This window comes from Eumetopias jubatus, unplaced genomic scaffold (assembly GCF_037043125.1).
Source record: "Eumetopias jubatus isolate StellerSeaLion01/CBP00866 unplaced genomic scaffold, mEumJub1_p1.0 scaffold_3, whole genome shotgun sequence".
NCBI classification, from domain to species: Eukaryota; Metazoa; Chordata; class Mammalia; order Carnivora; family Otariidae; genus Eumetopias; species Eumetopias jubatus.
Window position 1 is genome coordinate 73,189,093 of NW_028274809.1, and position 24,960 is coordinate 73,214,052.

At 39.8% G+C, this 24,960-nt stretch overlaps 1 protein-coding gene across 2 annotated transcripts in view; it reads left to right on the top strand.

Moving 5' to 3' along the window:
• The window catches only part of ACVR1 (activin A receptor type 1), a 123,416-nt gene extending 100,448 nt beyond the window's left edge, over positions 1 to 22,968 (top strand). For both annotated transcript variants that reach the window (XM_028113143.2, XM_028113145.2), the window contains 3 exons: positions 2,556 to 2,753; positions 20,891 to 21,021; positions 21,770 to 22,968. In XM_028113143.2, the coding sequence (XP_027968944.1) occupies positions 2,556 to 2,753; positions 20,891 to 21,021; positions 21,770 to 21,904 (464 nt within the window). In that variant the 3' untranslated portion in view covers positions 21,905 to 22,968. The remainder of the gene's footprint in view (positions 1 to 2,555; positions 2,754 to 20,890; positions 21,022 to 21,769) is intronic.
• Positions 22,969 to 24,960: the final 1,992 nt, after the last annotated feature.

The window sequence follows — 24,960 nt, forward strand, 5'->3', positions numbered from 1 at the left end:
TCCCAGGACTCCAGAATCATGACCTGAGCCGAAGGCAGTCGCTTAACCAACTGAGCCACCCAGGTGCCGTGTCCAAGTATTATTCATGTCACTCAAAATCAGTTATTATGTACCTCACATGGTTCTTATAAAATTCAGAAATTATTGTACTTGCTTGGCAAATAATAAGCATTCAGATGGTCACTGCTGTTATAGTCCAGTGCTCTAGGGGAGATGGGAAATTGAGGAAGCTGTTGGCTTTGGTTATGGGACTTGGTAGGGAGTCAGAGTTGTTTTTCAGTAAGTCCAACTAATTAGTTATTCGTTTTTCTTTCTTTTGGCCTGTAGCCTTCCAATTAGATACATGGATTTGTACAAAAATCTGTGTTAAGGTGTTAACTATTCAGGGAGTAGTTCCTTGGTACAGAAGAGAGCTCCCATGAGATTATCATTTGTGTGTAATTTTTCACTTTATACCCAGAAATTAAGGATCACTCATTAGAAATCATGTTCTATTATTGATACCAGTAATACCAAATACCAAAAATACCAGTATTCTATTTATTTTTCTAACTTTTTATTATAAAAAATTCAAACATACAGAAAGGCTGAAAGAAGAGTAAGTATAATGATCGGATGCACAACACCTAGATTCAACAATTGTTAAAATTTTGCCATATTTGCTTTATATGTAGCTGTACATGTCTTTATTCACACATTTGAAAATAAGTTACAGACATCACAACACTTTACTCCTAAATACTTCAATATATATCTCCCGCATAATCATTTCATCGCACCTAAAATTATTGATAATTCTTTAATATCATTTAATGTCCATTTTCAGATTTTTTTTAGTTTTCTCAAACAAGAATTCAGCCAAGGTTTACACATTGCATTTGGTTGTTTTGTTTCTTTAGGTAGCATGATAATTATCTATTACTGGGTAACACATTACCTCTAAAACTTAGCAGCTTAAAATAACACAAATTTGTTACCTCCCATAGTCATCTGAGGGTCAGCAATCTTGGGATGACTTAGCTGTCTGGTTCTGGCTCAGGATCTTGTAGGGCTTACACAGTCAAGCTGTCGATGAGAGCTGCAAGTGCCTGAAGGCTTCGTCAGGGCTGGAGGAACTCCCAGGATGGCTCCAGTCACGTGGCTATTGGCAGGAGGCTTCAGTCCCTGGTCTGGGGGACCTCTCCACAGGGCTGCGTGAGTGAGTGTCCTCATAACACAAGAGAACTGAGAGCGGAGAGGAAGCCATGATGCCGTTTATGTCCTAATTTTGAAGATCTTCACTCACTTCTGCCATGTTCTGTGTGACCGTCCAGCCCATGTTCAAGGCATGGGGAATTGAGCTTTGCCTCCTGAAGGGAGACGTTTCAAAGAACTTGTGGACATATTTTTAAACCACCACAGCTAGTATTGCCGTGATCTATTTAAACTGCACCTTTTCATGTTCTGTTATTTTTAACTCTTTGGTTCTGGAAATGGTAGAGAAGTGTATATGTTTCGGGAGTTGTTCACCGTGGCTATAAGATCTTGGGGTTGATTAGAAGAATCAGGGAAAGAGGAACCAGTCTGGTGTAGTGAATGCAGTTGCTGATTTCTCTGCTAATTATTAAGGGTGCAATACCAGGTGCCATCTCCCTGGCATGAGAAAGAGTCATCATCTCACACATTCAAAGCCATGGAATGGGAGGAGAAGCATTCTCCACAGAAGGCTGGAGGGATCCCCAAGGGATCATTGGGTTGCAGAGGTTTACAGAGGCCTCTTGTTCCAATTTGGCACTTTTCATTATTTTGAGTGTTAAAGGAATCATTTTGAGTTGGTCAGCATATACATCAAAAAGTAATTTCATTCTCAAATGAATCATGCATGTGTCCGCCTAACCCTCCTTGGTTGGCGAGGAATGCCAGGGCTCTCTAATTGAGGAATTCTGAAATGAGTCATGGTTTAAGAAAGTGCTTGAAAGCCATTTAGCGTGAGAGTTGTGCTTTGAATCGAGGTCTAGTTGAATGCTGTCTGCATGCCTGACTATAGAGAAAGGCCTGTGGGTTTCTCAGATGAGCAGCTCTTCCTAAAGGGGTGGAGCAGTGCCTCTGGCAGCCCGCCCTTTAGGTAGTGACACATTACCTCAAGTTCTCTGCCTCACACCGTTGGAAATTTGTGTTTGCACACTACTGGGAACTGTGGTGGAACACGAGAGCTTTACTTCGAAGGCCCTTGGAGGCTCCCACTTAACCTGGGGGCCTATTTTCCTGTGGACTTGAAAATACTGGCCTCTTGGTGGTCTGGTGCATTGGTTTATTGTTCATCCAGATCTTTTTGTTTCAGAGGCTCAGGTGTTAACGTCAGAACTTCTGACTGTTTCTGGTCTTCGTTCTTTTTTCTCTTGTCACAGAAGTCCTCTCTCCACAGTATTCCAGAGATTAATTACTCTGGGTATAGTGCAGAGTGGCCAGAAATACCACGAGAGGGCGCTTCTGATTGGGGTCAGTTTGAAAATGCTTCAGCAACCCTCTGTGAAAAGGAAATAAACGGACCCACCCTGTTGTCTTCTTCCTTTCAGGCCTGGCAGTCATGCATTCCCAGAGTACTAATCAGCTTGATGTGGGGAACAACCCCCGTGTGGGCACCAAACGCTACATGGCCCCTGAAGTTCTAGATGAAACCATCCAGGTGGATTGTTTCGATTCTTACAAGAGAGTTGATATTTGGGCCTTTGGACTTGTCTTGTGGGAAGTGGCCAGGCGTATGGTGAGCAATGGTAAGTATTTGATCTAATGTAGTAATGTCCTTCCCGAGTCCTCTTGATTCTACTGTCTTTAAAAGGGCAAAGGAAATATTTAAGTCCACATTGTTCCATGAATCATACTTATTCCTTGAATCATACATCAAGCTATCAGCATCTATATTTGATTTATGGCTAGTAGGTGGAATGCAATGGCATTATATTTTAGCTACACAAGAGGAAATGAGGGTTGAAAAGAAGAATATTTTGGGCTGGGACATCTGGTCCTGGCGCTGCCTCCCTGGTGCTTGAGTATAAGCCCCCAATAAACACTGCCTAACTCTAAAAAAAAAAAAAAAAAAAAAAAAAAAAGAATATTTCTGAAAAGGACTAGTTATTCTTTGGCTTTTCTTTTGATTGGTCCATATTTCATTCCTTCCTTTCTCCATCTTCCTATTCCCTCTCTCCTCCTTTGTTCTTCTCAAAAGTGGGATTTAGCATGAGAAGAATGCTCCAGTAAATCTGAGGGTGAATTCTGCTATTTTAGATATTTTTACTTTTGAAATTTGGGTTATTGAGAAAAGGCTCGGGTTGTACACTCAGAATTTACCTCTTTGTAAGAAGTAAGGCTGTACCTTCTGAATTAGTGAAGTTCAAATTCGGGAAGCCCTGAGTAGGAGGCTAATGCTGGTCCTCTTTTGAGTAAGTTTTATGAAATGGTGTTGTCTTCGTAGTTACAGAAGCATAGGTCGGTCATTTTTAACCTGTGACCCCTACAATAAACAATTAACTTACTCTTGTCTTTCATGTGTCCAGATTAGCCACAAATACATTGTTGAACTTTACTGGAAGTACATTGTATTCTGAAAGCACTAAGTGTACTCTTTTAAATTGCATATGCCCCATCTCCCCACAAAGTGGATTTTATGGCTGACTCTTGAATCATCTAAATAAACTTCTATCCTCTCAACTGGAAGTCTTCTTTCAGAGGACATGTCTGAAATTATTCCAGAAAAACAGGAAAATACCATATATTTAGGTTAATATTTATTTTCAAAGGATCCTTTCCCTTCCTAGAACTCCTTGGAATCCTGGATTTGAAGTATGAAGGAAATAATGTGTGAATTCTCAAGGATTGAGATTCTTGGGGCAATCATAATTTTCCTGAACAACATAACCAGAGAATAGGAAGTTCTTTGAGGAAAGTGGCATCGGGGTAATTTACCCTAGCTTTCATGTGCAGTAATTCAAATTGGCATGCCTTCATGGTAGCTGCTGCTTTTCCTTTTCTTTTTTTTTTTTTCTCTAACAGCACAGTGCGTCTGGCTTTGAGACCCTTAGCGGGTCTGTGAAAAGCAGTGTTTCAGATTAAACATAAACATAACATGCATTACTACCTGACCGTTCTTTTAATTTTCTTTTTCTTTTCTTTCTTCTGATGGAGTCATGAACATTTTCTTGGTAATTGTTTCTCAATTGCTGGGAGCTTACCGACTGGTATTTTGTGCCATCAAGTGCCTTGAGAATTATCTGCAACAGAGAGATTGTTTTGCTGACTTACGAAGTTCTGAACTTTGCCTGGAATTGCACATCGACCTCATTTGCTCACCCCCTCCCCAATAATCCTTGAGCATCTTGGATCTGAAAATCTAATTTTAATTTGTTTATTTTAGCAAACAATTTAGGGAAGGATTGGCGTCATACTAAACCATGCACTGGGGACCTTGCCCCCAGTGAAGAGGAAACTACTATCCCAGGGCCAGGATGGTAGCCGGCCAGTGGCGGCTGGGCTGGAGCAGCTCCAAGCAGGCCTGCATGATGAAAGCTGAGCTTGGCAGAAATGTGGGATTTGGGCTTTGTAAGGATTCATGTTGCAAACGCGTTCCCTGTGTCACAGGCATAAACCCAAGTGGCTCTTAAAGATCACTTGTGCTTAATAGGCGTCCATTTGAAATTAGAGTCATCGGTTTAAAATTGAGCTCAGCAAATGGTAGTTTGCATCATCTGTTCCGTGTTTAATGATCTTTTGCCGAAAAAATGAAGAGTAGAGGAAGAGAGACTATTTTGGTTGTTTGGTTGATTGACTTCCTGTTATGTCATCATTTAGGTGGCTCTCTGGTTCCTAAAATTCTGTGGGTTGAACTTCTCTTCTGTGGTGTGGTTGGATTTTTAGTGGGAGGTAAGGGTATGTTGTGTCTCCTTTTAAATCAGTTACTGTCCCTTGGCAGTGACTAATTTGATATTTTCCCCTTCTCTTTTTAGTTCCCCCTCCTCCCATGACTGTTCACAGGCGCGTGCACGCGCGCAGATGGAAATCACTTTATCTGGACTCAAAATAGGTTTGCACGTGGGATTGAACACTTCTAGGTTTATTACTAATATTTTAGTTATTACTACACCAAAACGAAAATGAGTAGAAAGAAAAATAAGAGAAAATTTGCCCTTATGTTCTAACATCCATGTGCCTTTCCACTTCTTCTCTCTGCACCCCCTGTATATGTTTTTGACTTTGTTATCATCATAGTGTAGATACAGTTCTGTATCATCTTTTTCGTTCGAGTATGTCTTTTTAACATTAGTCTGTTTTGATTTTAAGTGGTCATGTGATATTTTATGAGCCATTTTCACGTTTCAGACATCCCGTCTCCTCCATTTGGGGCCTATATTAGGTACCTTTGTTCATATAACTTTTTCATTTGGGGAATTAATTCTTAATCTGAAAACAAGTAGACCTAATAGGTCAAAGAGTATGGAGGTTTTTATGGCTTGACACATATTGCCAAATTGCTTTTCATAAGAGTTGTGCGAATTTACAATATCCCGTTCACCCCAGGGTGTGATGTACCTATTTCACTTTCTTACCAGCTTTAGGAACTGCCATTAAAAGAATATATATTTTTGAAATTATTGCATATAAAATGTGCCTCATTTAAATATATGAATATCTTATCTTAGGAAGGTCATTATAATTATGAATCCTTTGAGTTTCTGAGACCATGATAAAAATTGATGACCAGATAGTTCTCCTGGAACAATATGATCCTCAAGTGAACCATGAGTATAAAAATACGTTGCATTTTGTATTTTCATTGGAATGTTACATTTATTTGCTGCTAATAATAAACTTCATGCTGTTTCTGTACAGGAAATGAGAATTAAGTCCATTTGCACATCTGAAAACTTCTCAGTAGTGTCTTTTGGAATTTACTTATTGTGTTTAGCTTGATATTGAATTTGGAATTGGTAGGAAGGAAAATGGTTTTCTTACCTTTTCTGGGTGAATTTTGGTTGTTAGCTTAAGGCAGGGGTCTGCCTGGATTGATAGTTCTTAAACTGAGTGTGTGTCAGATTCGTCTAGAAACAGAATGCTGAGCCCACCGCCCCAGAGTTTCTGATTTAGGAGGTCTGGACAGAGAACCTCCCTTTCTAACAGGGCCGCAGGTGATCCCCACATGACTGTTGGGTCAGGGACCTTACTCTTGAGATCTCATGTTAAAATGGGATCTGTCAGTCTTCCCAGGCTGGGAAGTAGACTGCCTCCAGGATGTTGACAGTCTGTCCAAGCAGGATGCCTGTGATTTGTTTCTGATGCTTTAGGTGACACCTGATCTCTCTTGTAAGCTTAAGAGGGGTTCGTTTCTTCTTTAAGAGTCTTTGTCTAGGCCCTGGCCTTTCTTTCTAGATTTTTGCTACTTCTCTGACAGTATTCTTCTTTTCCTCCTTTGATAGTTCTGTGGATATATTTGTGTCTGGTTACCTGAGTTCAGTGTGGTGTGAGGACAGAACCTTACATGGGGATTGCATAGGTAAATAGATACATTATCACTGTGGACTTGTGCCATTTAGCTTTGGTCTGATGGAAGACCTTGAGTCACCCCTTCCAAGCATCCCCCAGTAGTATGTTCCCTCTCTAGAGCCTCAGCTTTCAGTGTTATACCTTGCTTGGATCTCTGTATGCAGGAACTCGATAGGTGTGTTGTTCTAATACTGTGGTCATCTGCTCAAGGATTTAAAAACCAAGTAAGATAATCTTCATCCTCCATCCTCCAGCGCATCTTTGACCATAGCATCATCTGAGCAGCATGAGCCTCTGTTCGCCTCCATGCAGCTCATAGTCTACTGTATATTTCATTCCAATTTCATGTCATATATAACTTTGTCATTTAGGAGACAGGTACGCTTCACGATCATCCATACACTAGAAATTTTGAAAAGGCAGTGTGTCCGGATTGTACAGGCAAGCACATTGAGATGATAGGATAGATCCTGTTCGTTCATTATCTTTGGTTGCTAAGTACCTGGTTGGGCCGTGTTTCTCTCTTTCCTTGCTATGGCTTTCCTGAGGCCCAGAGCACTGCACGGGGAAGCCGCTGTGAAGGGTACCCTCTGTGCGGCTGGGTGTGGCTCCTCTCGGGCCCTTCCGAGGCGGTACCATGTAAGCCTTAACATTTCAGGCTCTGCAGTCATACTGTCTGCCTCCATCACGTACATCAGTTTCATTGTCCAAAAATTATTGCTCGTAATAGTATTTACTTTAACGAGTTCTGATGATGAACTGAGCTAATGTGGGTAAAGCACCTCGTGTGTGTCTGGCCTGTAGTCCATGTTCAGTAACCTAGCCATGGGTATTTGCTGTTCACTGGGAATGAGTGATGGAGGCCATGCGTGTGATTCTTCGTTGGCCTGCCTTCACCTCTCCTTATGCCAGTCCTTCACTCAGACATTACATTCACTCCCCTCTTCACTTCCCACCAGAGGACTGCATGGACACTCTCTGGCTTCACTCTTACTGGCTTTGTTTATTTTGTGATGGATTCCAGTGTTAAAATGTATCTCACAGAAAAATCCTTGCTGGCCAGGCTGCGTCCTTTATGGGGTGAGGACTAGGAAATATTTGTTAGAATAGGTTTTCCAAAGCATGTGTGTCAAACATGAACTTCTCCTCAGTAATCCCGGCTTGCCGGGGAACTGCATGCGCTTCTGTTCCTAAGCACAGTGGGCTTGTGTCTGGAAACCATGACAACTTTTATTTTCTTTAGCAACTTAATATCCACCATGTTTCATGATTTTATTCCACTAGTGTATATTAAGGTTTGAACAAAGAGAAGAATCATCATATTAGGGAATTTTTTTTTCATATTCATTCGAATAATTTCTCTCAGGTGTTTTGTTTTGTTGAGCCTTTCGTTGAGTGGCTGGGGACAGGAATGAGGAGGTGGAGGGGAAAAGATGGATATTTTCCCACCGATTCCCAGAATTTCATGTCCCTGATTTAGAGACCCAGACCAGAGGAAGGGCAGTCAACTGACCTCATGACAAAATAACCTGAACCTGGCAGAGCTTTATTGGGTGCCGTTCAAGTATCAGGGTCTTAAACCTTGTAACAGCCCGGCATTCAGTGAAACGTTCTTCCTCTCCTGTGAGACCCCTGAAGCTGCCAACTGTTTGGGACTCTTGTGGAACCTCTGTCTCCCTCTGGGTGTTGGCCCTGTGCTCGATCTGAGACATCTTGTTCATAGCTCAACTCAGAGCATGGCTGTGTACCTCCCCTACGCTTTTTGTCCTCTCCTCTGACAACTAACTGTGATATTAATATATACTTTTAGGAGGGCCCGACTACACAGTGATCTGTAAACTGTTTGCTCTGTTACATTGATGAGAATCTCGATAATAAAAATTACTTGTATAATTTTAACACAGATCTCTGAGAACAGAGTTGGTCTTGGCTTGAGTGATGTGCATGGTTCCATCTGGCCATGGATTGCTGCAGGGGTAGAGGGATGGGGACATGCCACACATGTTGTCTGCCTAGCAGGGAACAGACAGAGCTGTTCTTCCAACTCCCTTCCTATTGCAGAAAGGACTACTTGCCATGGGGTAAGGCAGGGCTTCCCTACGAGTGTGGTGTTAGATTACAGAAATGCCTTGAGATTCTCTTCAACCTCCAGCAGTGAGACAGGACCCAGGTGGCCAGAACCTCCTGCATTGAGCAGCCTCATCCATTTAGCTATTACTGATATCTGATGTGGGCCATGGCACAAAAAATGTTTGAAGTCTTCCTGTTAGGACTGTTAGTGCAATAACACAAATATTGGAAATACCTTTTTGGATCTTGGAAAACAGAGTTCACAGGCATTCTTTCTGGTGAGACTAACTTCATTTATACACATACTACCTTCGTGATTTTTTCCATATCCAAACAGTACTTGTACTGTTATTAATCTTTTCCTTTAACTTGGCTTTTTTCAAACTTAGTTTTTCAAGGCCTAGTTGACATACGACGTTACATTAGTTTCAGGTGTACAACATAGTGATTCAATGAGTTTATACATTATGCTGTGCTCACACAATTGTAGCAACTGTCACCACACAACACTGTTATAACACCACTGACGATATTCCCTATGCCGTGCCTTTCATTCCTGTGACTTAGTCATCCCATAACTGGAAGCTTGTACCTCTCCTTTATCCATTTTACCCATCTCCCCACCTCCTCCCTCTGGTAACCATCAGTTTGTTGTTTGTATTTATGGGTCCATTTCTGCTTTTTGCTTGTTCATTTGTTTTGTTTTTTGGATTCCATAGTAAGTAAATTCATATGGTATTTGTCTTTTTCTCTCTGACTTATTTCACTTAGGATGATACCCTCTAGGTCCATCCATGTTATAGCAAATGGTGAAATCTCATTCTTTTTTAACGGCTGAGTAATATTCCATTGTGTGTGTATGTATGTATGTGCATTAATGTGTGTACACACACATTATCTTTATCCATTCATCCATCGATGGGCATGTGGATTGCTTCTATATCTTGACTATTGTAAATAAGGCTGCAATAATTATAGGTGCACCTATATCTTTTTGTATTAGTATTTTCATTGTCTTTCAGGTAAATACCCAGTAGTGGAATTACTGTATTGGATGGTATTTCTCTTTTAAGTTTTTTTGAGGACCACCCATACTCCTCATACTGTTTTCCACAGTGGTTGTACCAGTTTATATTCCTGCATGAGGGTTTTTCTCTACATCCTCATCAGCACTGGTTATTTCTTGTCTTTTTTATATTAACCATTCTGACAGGTGTCAGGGGATACCTTGTTGTGGTTTTGATTTGCATTTCCCTGATGATGAGTGATGTTGAGCATCTTGTCATATGTCTGTTGGCCATTTGTTTTATCTTTTTTGGAAAAATGTCTTTTCAGGTCTTCTGCCCATTTTTAGTCAGATTATTTTTTGCTGTTGAGTTGTGTAAGTCCTTTATATTTTGGATATTAACCCCTTATTGGATATATCATTTGCAGATATCTTCCCCCTTTCACTGGGTTCCCTTTTCATTTTGTTGATGGTTTCCTTCACTCTGCAAAGCTTTTTATTTTGGAATAGTCCCAATGGTTCATTTTTCCTTTTCTTTTTGTTGCCTGATGACATATCTAGAAAAATGTTGTTATGGCTGATGTCCAGGAGATTACTGCCGATGTTACTTTCTAGGAGTTCTGTGGTTTGGGGTCTCACATTAGATCTTGAATCCATTTTGAGTTAATTTGTCTATGGTGTGAGAAAGTGGTCCAGTTTTCCCAGCACCATTTATTGAAGAGAATGTCTTTTCCCCATGGTATATTCTTGCCTCCTCTGTCGTTGACTGATTAACCGTATAAGTGTGTGTTTTTCTTTCTGGCTCTCTGTTCTGTTTCTTTATGTGACTGCTCTTATGCTGGTATCATACTGTTTTGATTATTACAGCTTTTTTTTTTTAAAAAGATTTTATTCATTTATTTGAGAAAGAGAGCTCACAAGCAGAGGGAGAGAGAGAGAAGCAGACTCCCCGCGGAGCAGGGAGCCTGATGCGGGGCTCCATCCCAGGGCCCTGGGATCATGACCTGAGCTGAAGGCAGAACCTTAACCGGCTGAGCCACCCAGGCGCCCCGATGATTACAGCTTTGTAGTATGTCTTGAAATCTGGGATTGTGATACCTCCAGCTTTTTCTTTCTCAAGATTGCTTTGGCTCTTCAGAGTCTTTTGTGGTTCCACACAAATTTTAGGATTATTTGTTCTAGTTCTGTGAAAAATGCCACTGTTAATTTGATGAGGATTGTATGGGATCTGTAGATCACTTCGGGTAATGTGGACGTTTCCACAGAATTAATTCTTCCAATCTCCGGTATAGCTTTCCATTTGTTTGTGTCGTCTTCACTTCCTTTCATCAGTGTTTTATAGTTTTCAAAGGACAGGTCTTTCACCTCCTTGGGTAAGTTTATCCCTAGGTATTTTATTCATTTTGATGCAATTGTAAATGGGATTGTTTTCTTAATTTCTCTCATTATTAGTGCATAGAAATGCAACAGATTTCTGTGTATCAATTCTGTATCCTGCAACTGTACTGAATTCCTTTATTCTAATAGTTTTTTGGTGGAGTCTAGGGCTTTCTATGTATAGTGGTAGGTCATCGAAAAATAGTGACAGTTTTACTACTTTCTTACCAATTTGGATGCCTTTTATTTCTTTTCTCGTGTTTTTGTCTGATTGCTGTGGCTAGAACTTTCAGTGCTATGCTGAGTAGAAGTGGCGAGAGTGCACACATCCTGGTCTTATTTCAGATCTTAGAGGAAGAGCTCTCAGCATTTCCCCATTGAGTCTGATATTGGCTGTGAAGATGAAAAGGTTTTGTCCATGAACCACTTCAGATTTTCTCACATGCCACTCTGGAAGGAAACACTGTATTATCTTATAGTTCTCTCAGAAACCAAACATAAACCATTCTAATCCTTACTAAAATGGCTTTAGTTGTAAAGTTCTAGTCTCTGGAAGATTTCAGAATTTCTATAGGAGTTAACAGGTAGCAGTAGCTCTCCGTGTGGATGTAGGTGTGAGGGACTATGTTCTCCTCACCTGTTAGTTACCTGGGTATCATGGTGACTGCCCACGTTGGAGGACAGCGGAGAGAGACAGTGAAGTGAGCAGCTTGTGCATGAGATTAATGCAGAGAGGAGCGCATTTCATTATGTCACTGTTGGCTTGTTGAGAAGAATTCTAGAATATAAACAGGGCATTGGATGCTAGTTTAGCTTTGCTGTTAATTACCTGTGACCTTGGACAAAGTAAGTTTTCCTGTGTGGTCCTCAGTTTTTTTCTTGTGAAGGAAAAGAGGACTGTGATGTAATCGGCACAATTCTAAGATCCCATCGTGTCTCTTCACCTTACCTTCAGATTATTCAGGGTATAGCCAGGTCCATAATCCCTTATCTGTGATTGAGAAATTCCCAAACTTTAGAATCCAAACCTTTCATAACTTACTTGGCAGAACACCTGAACTCATTTAGCAGTCAGACTTGACCTGAATTGACATGAGTCTATTTATAGCTTTTATTTATCCCATTTAGTGGCACTATTGATATATTTCACTACAGAAATGTGTTTGGTTGTGGGGTATTCCTCAGACTCTGCTAGGGTGTCATATAAATAGGGTGTGTGCCTCTTATTGCCTTTGTAAAGGAAAAGAAAACCTCCAAATTCCTCAAACACATCTAACCTCAAGGGTTTGGGATAAAGGATTGTGGACATATAATCGACATATACTCAAGTAATATGTATGCATATACTAGGTATTCCTTTAGGCTCTGGGAAGCAGTTGGGCAAAAAAATTATAATTTATATCTTTAACATTGAACAGATTAAGTGACTATGGTTGAGGTGTACGGGGAGGTGACAGAATATAGGGAGGACACTGAACTTTGTCCAGGGGCCTGGAATTCTGGTAGCGAGGTGGGAGGATCTTCTCAGAAGATAGAAAGCATGACCTGAGTCTTAAGTGAGATGAAAGGAGCTAGTCAGGTGGACTAGCCTGGGCGGACGTGTAGATGGGAATGGGAAATAACAGTCTGATGATGATGACAGTTGGCATCCTGGGCAAAAGGAAGCACTGTGGGGAATTATACAGGTGCCCTCCGGCTAGAACCTCAAGCCACGCTAGTATGGCTGATGCCCATGTATGTGGAGCAGTGTGCTGGGGGAATGAGCCTGAGCCCATGGAGACATGAGGAGCTTTTCCCTCGGTTTTTCCCCTAAAGATTTTTTGCAGGGGGCGGTGGGATATGGTGGATGGCTAGCAGGTGGGTGTTTGAAGCAGACATACCTGGCGTTCCCAGCTACAGTGGTCAAAGGGGGGAGAAGATGGTACCCCGGTCTAAGGCTTTGGTGGGGGTGGATTACGAAGGAGACTTTCTTTCCAGAGAGTGGTCTAAGATGCAACTCTGGCATTTCATGTTTTTGGAGCAGTCTCCAGGGCTCTCTCTTCTTGATCTGTGCTTCAGCTTTGTGATGTGTACTTAAAGATGTTGGAACTAAGGCCTGGCAATTAAGGGGTTTACTCAGGACCATGCAGCAAATTTAGGGGAGGGATATTGGTTGGTAAAGATATATTTGCACCAGAGAATAGAAAAGTTCCAAACAGACATATGCCCAGGAAAAAAAAATTATTGTAGAAATCAGATACATATGCCAAGAGTTGTGGGGGAGTAGGTTATGAATAATTTCTGATTCCTTTCTTGTGCCCTTTTGAGTCACGCCAGCCACCTTCCGTGGAAAAGCAGGGCCTGGGCTCACTCGGTCCTTCCCTAACGACTGTGTAAAGGGCTCCGCTTCCTGCATCCTTTGCTGTGTGCACCCCTCATCTGGCACTCCAAGTACTTTGCGTTTTTAGTCACTTTTCCTGCTGGCTCATAATTTGGCAGTTGTTCATTGAGCGCTGTCTTCAGAGGGCGTAAGAGTTCACTTTATTGCCTGGCTCCCCCAATTTCTGGCAGAAATGGGGAACAGTTAGAAGTAACTTCCTACCTTGACCACACACCATGTTAGTCGTCCTTGACCTCTCGCTCTCCCTGCCCTCATGTGCACCCGATTTCAGCCGCAGGGAGTGCTCTTCCCTTTTTACAGCAACAGAGGGTCATTTGTGATCCCCTGTCTTTGTCCTGCCTGCCTCGCCAGTGTGCCCTCTTGGTGGCGGCTCTCCTCTGCACCCTCCGCGCCCTCTCCTCTGCCCGGCAGGCTCCATCTCTGTCTGCCCAAGCCCTCGCTCCTGGGAAGCCGACTTAGGCTTCCGTGCCACCCGGTTATGTCCGGTACTTAAACCACACAGCTGGTTTCTTCTCTGCGGCTTGCTGAGTATCATATCCCTGCACCTTCTCCCTGCTTTTACCTCTAATGCCTAGTTTGTAATTTGTCATATTTCCCTTTCCTCTTATTCGGGGCCTTATTACCAGCACTGCATCTTTTTTAATCTTTGTATCCCCAGGGCGAAGCACAGCCTCTGACTCAATGGCCATTCTGATCCCTTAAACTGGGGCTGCCAGTTTAGCAACGAGCACATCAAAATATGTTTTGAAAGGCAAAGATAGATAGTAGTGGGGTAAAAAACATTTTTGAGGGTTTTTTTGTTTGTTTTTGTACAAGATTTCCATTATCTAAAGAAAGAAGGGCTTGTCCTCCTCTTGCACAGATTTGGAGTTCCTTGACAAACAAGAGCATGTCTTAAACTTTTATCATCCTGAATGTTTAACGTGGTGCTCCACACCTAGTAAGTATGTAATGTACTTTATATTGAGTGAAATAAAATAATTACTTTTTTTGGCCAGAGGGAGTTCCACATGACTGCTAGAGTTTAATCCCAGACTTATTTGGCACTGGTCATGCTTCTCCAGAGTAAGATGAAGACAATCAGTGACTTGACCAGTAGTTGAAGAAAGAGAGGTGTGACTAAATCCCAGCATAATCAATTAAATGGTCTTTCTTTGTAAATTTGATTCCTTTTGTTAAAACATGGGGCAGATAATGAGATTAAAGTATGGGTAATATAAACATGAGGGAAAATTTCAGCTTTGTATAGTGAAATTTGTTGTTGGGGATCACTAGATCTTGTGTTTAAAAAAATCCACCCATGCCCTTTTCTTTTGCATTTATAGAGAAAGCCCACTTAGCCCTTCCCAAGCTAGCCAGGCACATAATCCCAAATAGCTGGTTAAGTGAATGTGAACAGGTAATGCTATTATGCTAAATTAAAAAAAAAAATGAAAGTAGACCACTAAATGTATTCCCTTTTGGAGGAATTAAGACACAGTGACGGGCCCATCTCTGTTTCCTGTAAATTCATGTGGCCCTTAAAAAAGGTATAAATGACCTTATACATCCATGTCTAGTTGTATTTTGTGGGGTATGTCTTAGTACTAGAAAGAAATCTTTTTTCTTTTTTAAGATTTTCGTTTATTTATTTGACAGAGAGAGAGAGAGAGCGAGAGCAGGAACACAAGCAGGGGAGTGGGAGAGGGAGAAGCAGGCTTTTCCTGCCGAGCAGGGAGCCCGATGTGGGGCTCGATCCCAGGACCCTGGGATCATGACCCGAGCTGAAGGCAGAAGCTTAACAACTGAGCCACCCAGGCGCCCTAGAAAGAAATTTTTTTGTTTAAAAGTTTCATGGGCTCCTCATGAGAGGAGATAAGGCCCTTGAGATGAGGTGTCACACATCTTCTGAAAGTAGTGGTTTATGTTTTGCCAGGAAAGTTCTAATCCATTGACTAATATACTTTATGATTACAGTTATGCAATGTGGATAAGTTATTTAGACTTAAACAGTCTCAACTAGAAATTTACTTTTACATTACTGAAAACATGGAATGTAGTATCAATTAACTTAGTCAAATCAATGAAGTTAAAGAAATTGCATAGATCTTCTAAAACACATTCCTTATCATGGCTAATCTTTTGCATAAATGATGTGTATTTATATGGGATTTGTGAAATGGATTCTTGCAGTTAAGTAACTTAATTTCTTTGATCAATGACAAAGGAGATTGAAGCTTTTCAGGTGACCTGTAAGAATTCGAAGGCTGTGAGAGAAGTTATAATTCAATTTTTCTTTCTTCTCCCCAAGCACCCTGTTAGGTATTTAGGAATAGAAGGAAGTTACATGGAGAAAGGAAGAGGGCAGTAAACCAAGTAGTCCCCTGGCCTCATTGTTGAAGCCTTTGATGGTAGAAGAAAAATGGATTTCTTGGTTTCTTCTCTTTAAGGGGAAGAATCAATTTTCTAATTCTAAGTGATGAAGTTTAAAATTTCTCTCTTTGTAAAATTACATCAATTTCTTTCACAAAGAAGAGTAATTTTTCTGGGGGAAAAAGAGTTTCTAAGGCATTGGAAGCCATGCTAAGCTGAAATTAATCTCTTTCATATTTGCTTGGGGTAAGGAGAGAGTTCATGCTTTTCAGCCATTCTTCTGTCTTCCCAAATGACTGTCTTTCTCTGCATTTTATCTTGTGCCTTCAGTCTGAGAGTAAATAATAGAGCCGTCAAGTGGGCAACTGTGTTTGCCCATAGAAAAAAGAAATGAATATTTCATATTATTTGCATTCTCCCAATGGGAGGGATTATTTCTCTGTTCTGTTTTTACTTCTCTTGTTTCACTTCTGATTTTATTTATTTGGGCCCTCTCTTTTTCTTGATGAGTCTGGCTAAAGGGTTATTAATTTTCTTGATATTTCAAAGAACCAGCTCTTGGTTTCATTGATCTTTTCTGTTTTTCTTTTCTTTTCTCTGTGTTTTTAATTTTCTATTTCTGCCTTGATTGTCGCTGTTTCCTTCCTTCTACTAACTTTGGGTTTATTCTTTATCTAGTTCTTTTAGGTATTTGGTTAGATTGAGATTTTTCTTGTTTCTTGAGGTAGGCCTGTATTGCCATAAACTTCCCTCTAGAACGGCTTTTACTGTGTCCCAATGATTTGGGATCATGGTGTTTTCATTTTCATTCGTCTCCCTGTGTATTTCCTCTTTGATGTTTTTGTTGGTCTGTTCATTCTTCAGTAGTATGTTGTTCAGCCTCCACATGTTTGTTTTTTTCCCAGTTTTTTTTTGGGGGGGGTTTAGTTTTATACTGTTGTGTTCGCAAAAGGTGCTTGGTAGGATTTCATTCTACTTAAATTTATTGAGATTTGTGGGCTGATATTTGATCTATCCTGGAGAATATTCCATGTGCACTTGAAAAGAATGTATATTCTGTTGTGTTTGGATGGAATAGTTTCTATATATGTGTCTGTTGAGTGCCTCTGGTCTAATGTGTCATTCAAAGCCACTCTTTCCTTGTTGATTTTTGCCTGGGTGATCTATCCATTGATGTAAGTGGGATCTTAAATCCTGTACTATTAGCGTATTACTGTCAATTTCTCCCTTCTGTCTGTTAATACTTTATGTATTTAGATGCTCCAATGTTGGGTGTATAGATATTTATGATTGTTATATGCTCTTGTTGGATTGAACCCTCTATCATTATGTAATGCTCTTTGTTGTGACGATCTTTGTTTTAATCCATTTAGTCTGATAGAAGTATTGCTTCCCCAGCTTTTTTCTTTTTGGCTTCCATTTATATGGACTGTCTCTTTAAATCCCTTCACTTTCAGTCTTGTGTCTTTGGGTCAGAAGTGAGTCTCTTGGGACACCTCGGTGGCTCAGTCAGTTAAACGTCTGCCTAAGCTCAGGTCCTAGGATCGAGTCCCACATCAGGCTCCTTGCTCAGAGGCGAGTCTGCTTCTCTTTCTCCCTGCCTCTCCCCCTGCTTGTACTCTCTCTGTCAAATAAAATCTTTAAAAAAGAACTGAGTCTCTTGTAGGGAGCATATAGATGGGACTTACTGTTTTGATTTATTCAGTCACCCTATGTCGTTTGACTGGAGCATTTAGACCATTTACATCTAAAGTGATAGGTGTGTACTCCCTTGTCATTTTTTTATTATTGTTATGTTAATCACCATATATTACATCATTAGTTTTTGATGTAGTGTTCCATGATTCATTGTTTGCATATAACACCCAGTGCTCCATTCAGTATGTGCCCTCCTTAGTATCCATCACTGGGCTAACCCATGCCCCCACCCCCCTCCCCTCTAGAACCCTTCGTTTGTTTCTCAGAGTCCATAGTCTCTCATGGTTCGTCTCCCCCTCCGATTTCCCCCCCTTCATTCTTCTCCTCCTGCTGTCTTCTTTTCTTTTTTTAAACATATAATGTATTATTTGTTTCAGAGGTACAGCTCTGTGATTCAGCAGTCTTACACAGTTCCCTTGTCATTTTATTCATTGCTTTCTGCTCGTTTGGTAGTTCTTCTCTTTCTTGCTCTCTTTCTTTGTGATTGATGACTTTTAGTGTTCTACTTGGCTTCCTTTTTATCTCATATGTGTCTATGACAGGTTTTTGGTTTGCGGTTACCATGAGGTTCATCTGCAGCATCCTGAGTATACAGCAGTCTATGTTAAGTTGATGGTCACTGAAGTTCAAACATATTCTAAAAGAACTTCGTAAAGAGTAAAACTCTCCTCCTCCACATTTTCTGTGTAGGTTGTCATATTTTACATCTTTATTTTGTGAGCCCCCATCACCAATCTTTTAGATATAATTGATTTTACTATTTTTGCCTATTTATCTTCATACTAACTTTGTAAGTGATTACTACCTTTACCGTGTGCTTGCTTTTCCTCATGATTTTTTTTTCCTTTCATAATTTTCTTGCTTGTAATTATGCCTCTTTTTTTCCATTAAAGAAGACCCTTTAACATATTTTGGAAGGTCAGTAGGGTGTCGATGAACTCTTTTAACTTTTCTTTGGGGAATGATTTATTTCTCCTTCAATTCTGAATGACAGCCTTGCCAGGTAGAGCATTCTTGCTTGTAGAAGTTTTTTGCTTCGGCACTTTGAATATATCATGTCACATCTTTTTGCCCTGCAACATTTCCATTAAAAAATCATTTGATAGCTTTTCTCTTGTATGTTACTTTTTTTTCTCTTATTGCTTATTAAATTCTGTCTATATGCTTAAAAATTGACATTGTTATCATGATATGGCTTGGTATGTTCTCTTTTGGCCTCATGTTATTATGGGCTTTCTGTTCTTTCTCTTCCTGAATGTCTTTTTTCTCTGCAGATAATGGAAGTTTTCATCTATTACTTTTTCATATAAGTTTTCTGTCCTTTTCTCTTTCTCTTTTTTTTTAGGAATCCCTATAATGCAGATGTTGTTATGGTTGTTGGTGTTGCTGAGTTCTTTTAACCTGTTCTTATCTTTTTATTATTCTTTTTTCATTATGCCGTTCAGCTTGGTTGCTTTTCATCACCCTGTCTTCTAGGTCACTGTTTTTTTTCTGAATCCTCTAATATGCTGGGTTTTTTTTTTCTCTACTGTATTCTTTCAGTTATTATATTTATTACCTCTTACCACTTCTTTTGCATATGTTTTGAGTTATCCATTCTTTTCTCAAGTCTACTATATATCTTTATGACCATTACTTTGAATTCTTACCAGTTATATTTATCTCCTTTTCATTTTGCTCTTTTGCTCTGATATTTTCTTGGTCGTTCATTTGGATGTATTTGTTTCTTCACATGTCTAGTTCTTTGCTTTTGTCTCTAAGTATTTTAGAGATCAGTTATACAGGAGAGTGTTAATTTCCATGATTTCTTTTAGTTTAACTGCTACTGCTGATTTCTGGATTTATACCATGTGGTTAATGAAGATACCTGGTATGATTAACCTGTTTGTATTTGCTATAACCCTTGCCATTTTGTTCATTGCGTTCTGGTTGTTTTTGTAGTTCTTCTCTTGCTGTCTTTCCTTGTGACTTATGACTTTAGTGTTAGACTGGGCTTTCTCTTTTTTTGTGAGTCTATCATAGGTTTTCGGTTTGTGTTTACCATGAGATTTATACATAACATCCTAAGTATACAGCAGTCTATATTAAGTCGAGGGTCATTTAAATTTGAACACATTCTAAAAGAACTTTATTTTTATTCTCATTTTATACATTGTCATATTTTACATTTTTATTTTGTGAAGCCCTGTAACCTAGTTTTTAGATACAATTGATTTTACTACTTTTGTCTTTTAATCTTCACACCAACTTTGCAAGTGATTGCTTTACTACCTTTACTCTGTTGGCTTTTCATTCATGAATGTTTTTTCATAATTTTCTTCTTTTGGCTTTTTCCTTTTCCACTTCAAGTCCTGTTAACGTTTCTCATAAAATGTATTTAGTGGTGATGAACTCCTTTAACTTTTGTTTATTTGGGGAACTTTTCACCCAGAGAGGTTATCATTCAGAATTTAAGGAGATATTTTCTTGGTTTTAGTTTTTTTTTTTTTTTTTTCCTTTCAGCATTTTGCAGGCCAGAATGAGTAACATGATATATTCAGTTTCTGCTGATTAATCAGCTGATAGGCTTTTGGGGTTTCCCTTGTATGTGACTATTTGCTTCTGTCCTTATCTTTATTCTTTGACGTTTTAATTATGTGTCATGGTGTAGACTTCCTTGGTTTCCATCTTATTCAGGACTTTGGGTGCTTCTGGACCTAGAAGTCTGTTTTTTCCCCTAGGTTAGGAAAGTTTTCAGCTATTATTTCTTCAAGTCAGTTTTCTGCCCCCTTTCTGTTTTCCTTCTGGGACCCATATAATGCAGGGTTTTTTTTGTTTGTTTGTTTGTTTTTGCTTGATGTTGTCAAAGAGATCCCTTAGCTTATCCTAATTAAAAAGAATTTTTTTTTTCTTTTTCCTGTTCAGCTTGGATTGCTTTCCAGTAGATCATTGATCCATTCTTCTGCATCCTCGAATCTACAGTTGATTCCCTCTAGTCTATATTTCATTCAGTTATTTAGTGTCTTCAACTCTGATTGGTTCTTTGTTTTTTAATTTCTTTATTGAAATTCTTCCTGAGTTATCCACTGTCTTCTCCAGTCTGGTAGCATCCCTTTGAACTCTTCCTCTAGAGGTATAGATTTGGTATATCCATGAAGGAGAGACATTCACGGTCTATCCTATGTCACCATCTTGTACCAGAATGTTGTCACTTTTTAATCACCAAAGGAATTTTGTCCTCAGTTATATTTTGGGTTATCACAGAACATTTTGTCAGTAAATGTAATTACATGAGTAGTAGCCACATTCTCTTCTAACGTAATTCCTGCAGAGATTTGGAGGAAGAATAATTACTACCTTGTTCTCCACTTATTTTGTAGCTTTCAGAATCACCTTGAAGTGAGGAAGATGTTCAGTTCTTCTATCACATTTTAACCTGCAATACCAATTAATAAAGCCCTGGGGGAAACCTCTGTTCTCTTGCTAACCGACACAATTCTTGTCCACACGTGCAGGTATTGTGGAGGATTACAAGCCACCATTTTACGACATGGTTCCCAATGACCCAAGTTTTGAAGATATGAGAAAGGTGGTCTGTGTGGATCAACAGAGGCCAAACATACCCAATAGATGGTTCTCAGACCCGGTAAGAGTGCCAGTTTCTTAGTTTTAGAGCTGTCTTCACCTTTTTACTAGGTGAAACCCAAGAGCAAGCAAATAGCATAGTTCCTGCATGATCTGCCCTGTCTATTGCTTTCTATCTAATGTAGAAGGGCCTTGGACGTATTTAAGTAGGTTCACAAAATGGTATCATTGAAAGAGCAAAATTCTCTGATCTTGCTAATAAATGACAATATTCACAAGAATTTCTACTATTGACTAGCTCTAGGAGCTAGGAGACTCATTACTCTGCCACTAGCCCTAGACCTGCAGTTTCGCAAGTCAAACAAGAGACCACCCTCTTTCCTTCTCTGCATATCTGAAATTCCAAACTGAAGCTGTTCTGCCGAAGATTTGTATTGCTTCTCTTTTGTAGCAGCAAGTCTGAAACACTGAGGTATGACACCATCTGCAGATTTCATTATTAACTCTGGGGTAGCATTATCTCTTTTAGCACCCATAAAACATCAGGGGGTCGAGCCCATCCTATGTAATTTACCTCGTAAAGTCAGCTGGTAGCATTAGGATTCCAAAGGCCAGAGTTCACAAAACTCAAGAGGAACTCCTTTATCAGTGGTCAAGGCCTTGATTATTTGACAAAGAAGACGGCCGTAACAGCCCCGTCCCTTCCCAAGACCTGCAGAGTTCTGCAAAATCTGTTGACACATCTGCCAAGTTTCTGGGGCCGCTGAAAAGCCACTTTTTCACTATGGTATTTGTTCTTCTCTCCTCAGACATTAACCTCTCTGGCTAAGCTGATGAAAGAATGCTGGTATCAAAATCCATCCGCAAGACTCACAGCTCTGCGTATCAAAAAGACTTTGACCAAAATTGATAATTCCCTAGACAAATTGAAAACTGACTGTTGACATTTTCATGGTGTCAAGAAGGAAGATTTGACGTCGTCATTGTCCAGCTGGGACCTAAGGCTGGCCTGACGGGTTGTCAGAACAGAATCCATCTGTCTCCCTCGGCACATGGCTGCTTTGACAAGGCAGACAGTCTACCCAGCCATGCATTGGGGAGACACCAAAACCACCCTAACCTCGCTCAATGACTGTGAACTGGGCATTTCACAAACTGTTCACACTGCAGAGACTCATGTTGGACAGACACTGTTGTCAAGGTAGGGGAACTGAAGGAACACAGAGAAATCCTAAAAGAGATCTGGGCATTAAGACAGCAGCTTTGCATATCTTTCACAGGTCTCCTAGACTCTCCCCATGGGAAACTCAAGGAGGTGGGGAATTTTTATCAGCAATATTGCCTGTGCTTCTCTTCTTTATTGCACTAGGAATTCTTTGCATTCCTTACTTGCACTGTTACTCTTAATTTTAAAGACCCAACGTGCCAAAACGTTGGCTGCGTACTCCACTGGTCTGTCTTCGGATAATAGGAATTCAATTTGGCAAAACAAAATGTAATGTCAGACTTTGCTGCATTTTACACATGTGCTGATGTTTACAATGATGCTGAAACATTAGGAATTGTTTATACACAACTTTGCAAATTATTTATTACTTGTGCATGAAGTAGTTTTTACAAAACTGCCTCATGCATCTGTTAAAGCTTATTTTTATGTGGTCTTATGATTTTATTACTAAAATGTTTTTAACACTATACTCTGAAATGGACATTTTCTTTTATTATCAGTTAAATTCACATTTTAAGTGCTTCACATTTGTATGTGTGTAGACTGTAACTTTTTTCAGTTCATATGCAGAAATGTATTTAGCCATTACCCATGTGACACCACCGAATATATTACTGATTTAGAAGCAAAGATTTCAGTAGAATTTTAGTCCTGAACGCTGTGGGGAAAATGCATTTTCTTCGGAATTATCCATTATGTGCATTTAAACTCTGCCAGAAAAAAAATAACTATTTTGTTTTAATCTACTTTTTGTATTTAGTAGTTATTTGTATAAATTAAATAAAAGGTTTTCAAGTCAAAGACTTTTTTTTTTTTTTACCATATAAGAAAGATCTCTATTCTAGAATGCATTTTATTATGGGAACAATAGAAGCACAAAATGAATTTGTAAATCGAATTTGCTTTTCAAGTCTAGTAACAATCTTGAGGGTCTTATGAGGATGACGTCCAGCTTGAATGTGATAACAGAAAATTTGAATTTTGTTTCTTTTTTGGGTTGTGATTATTTTATTTTTTCTTGGTCCATGCCCACAACTGTGAAGTGAGGGTGATAGACTCGTGAGTATAAATAAGAGGGATGATGTCCAGGCACTTTTTTAGTATGAGGGCCTGTGTGAATGGAAAGCAGTCTTAAACATCTCACCTTGCTGCTTGGGGAGAGTCCACTGCTGGTTTTTTTCACTTCTTGTGTTCAACAGGATTGAAAAGGTAAGGTTTAAAAATAGCCCAAATAAGAGAAGAGGGGTGAATTTTTGGGATGTTCACCAGAAGTAAGTTGATAACATCATTAAGATACATTTACTTAGAGGGTATATATTACCTTAAAAAAATTGTGGTAAAGGACACATAATCGTTTACCATCTTAATACCACTGGACTGTCCATTTATAAGTGGTTAAGTACATTCACACTGTTTTGCTGCCATCCCCACTCTCCATGCACAGAACTTGTTTCCTCTTGCAAAACTGAAACTCTACCTATTAAGCATAGTTCCACATTCCTTACTGCCTGCAGTCTTCCTTCTCTACAGTTTGACTACTCTATCTTATATGGAATTCTACAGTATTTGTGAGACTCACTTATTTCACTTAACCTAACGTCTTTAAGGTTCACCCTTGTTCTAGCATGTACCAGAATTTCCTTCTTTTCATGGCTGATGATATTCCAGTGTTACATATATACAGCATTTTGTTTATCTGTTCATCTGTTGATGGAGAATTGGGTTGCTTCCATCTTTTGCCTATGGTGAATAATGCTGCCATCAATATGGGTGTGTATCTGAGTTCTTGCTTTCATTTCATTTGGCTATATACCCTAAAGTAGAATAGAATCACATTTCACTTTTATTGAAGTACTGCATATATATATATATCTAACTCTACAGCTTGATGCATGTTTAAATTTTTTGTTATTTGTAAATTTTTATAAATTGCTTACTTTCATGGAAACAGCGCCCAGATCAAGAGGCACAACAATGACTTCTCTAAAGTCAGCATCATGGTGGCATGAATCCTTTTTCCCCTTATCTTTGGTTATTGATGCCCAATTAGTTGTAAATCAAACAAAAGTGCCTTTGCACATTACACCAGGGCACCTAAGCAATTTCTATGCACCTATGCATCTGAAAGTGGGTGGATAAGACCTTGGAAGAGACTGGACCCAGGGGAGTCAGTGAGCCTGCCCCAGCTCCCCTTCTATGATTGGGGAAAAGGTGAACCTGGAGAGTACAAAACTGGGTAGACAATGCACAGGAGACATATTTTTAGGGGTCTAAGCCAACCTGATTGAAAATCCCAGCATGTCATCCCAGTGGGATAGGGAGGAGTTTGGAGGCAGAGAGGGAGGAACTGCATGATATGTGCTGGATGTTTGGTTTATACAAGCACACCCTGAATGTCCCTGCTAATCACTGTCTTGAGAATATACAGATCCCATCCTCCTTCTATATTACCATCAAGCAGAAGGAACAGAAGAACATGTTTTTTAGCATTCAAGGTCAGGGGCTCTGGGAATGGCCAACCTGGAGCACCTCCTCTGTAACCAAGAATATCTGTGTGGCAGACCTTGATCTCCTTAGAACACTGGCCATGCTAGGAGAGGAATGGCTAGTTGTTAAACCATAAAAACTTGCTTCATGCAGATTCCAGCCTTAGATGCTTTGTCCAGTCAGCCTCTCCTGGACTCCCTGTAAGTTCCCCCAATAAACCTATGTCTCACTCACTATCTCCTGGTCATTTCTTTGCTCTTATAGGACCATCATCCTAGGTAACAG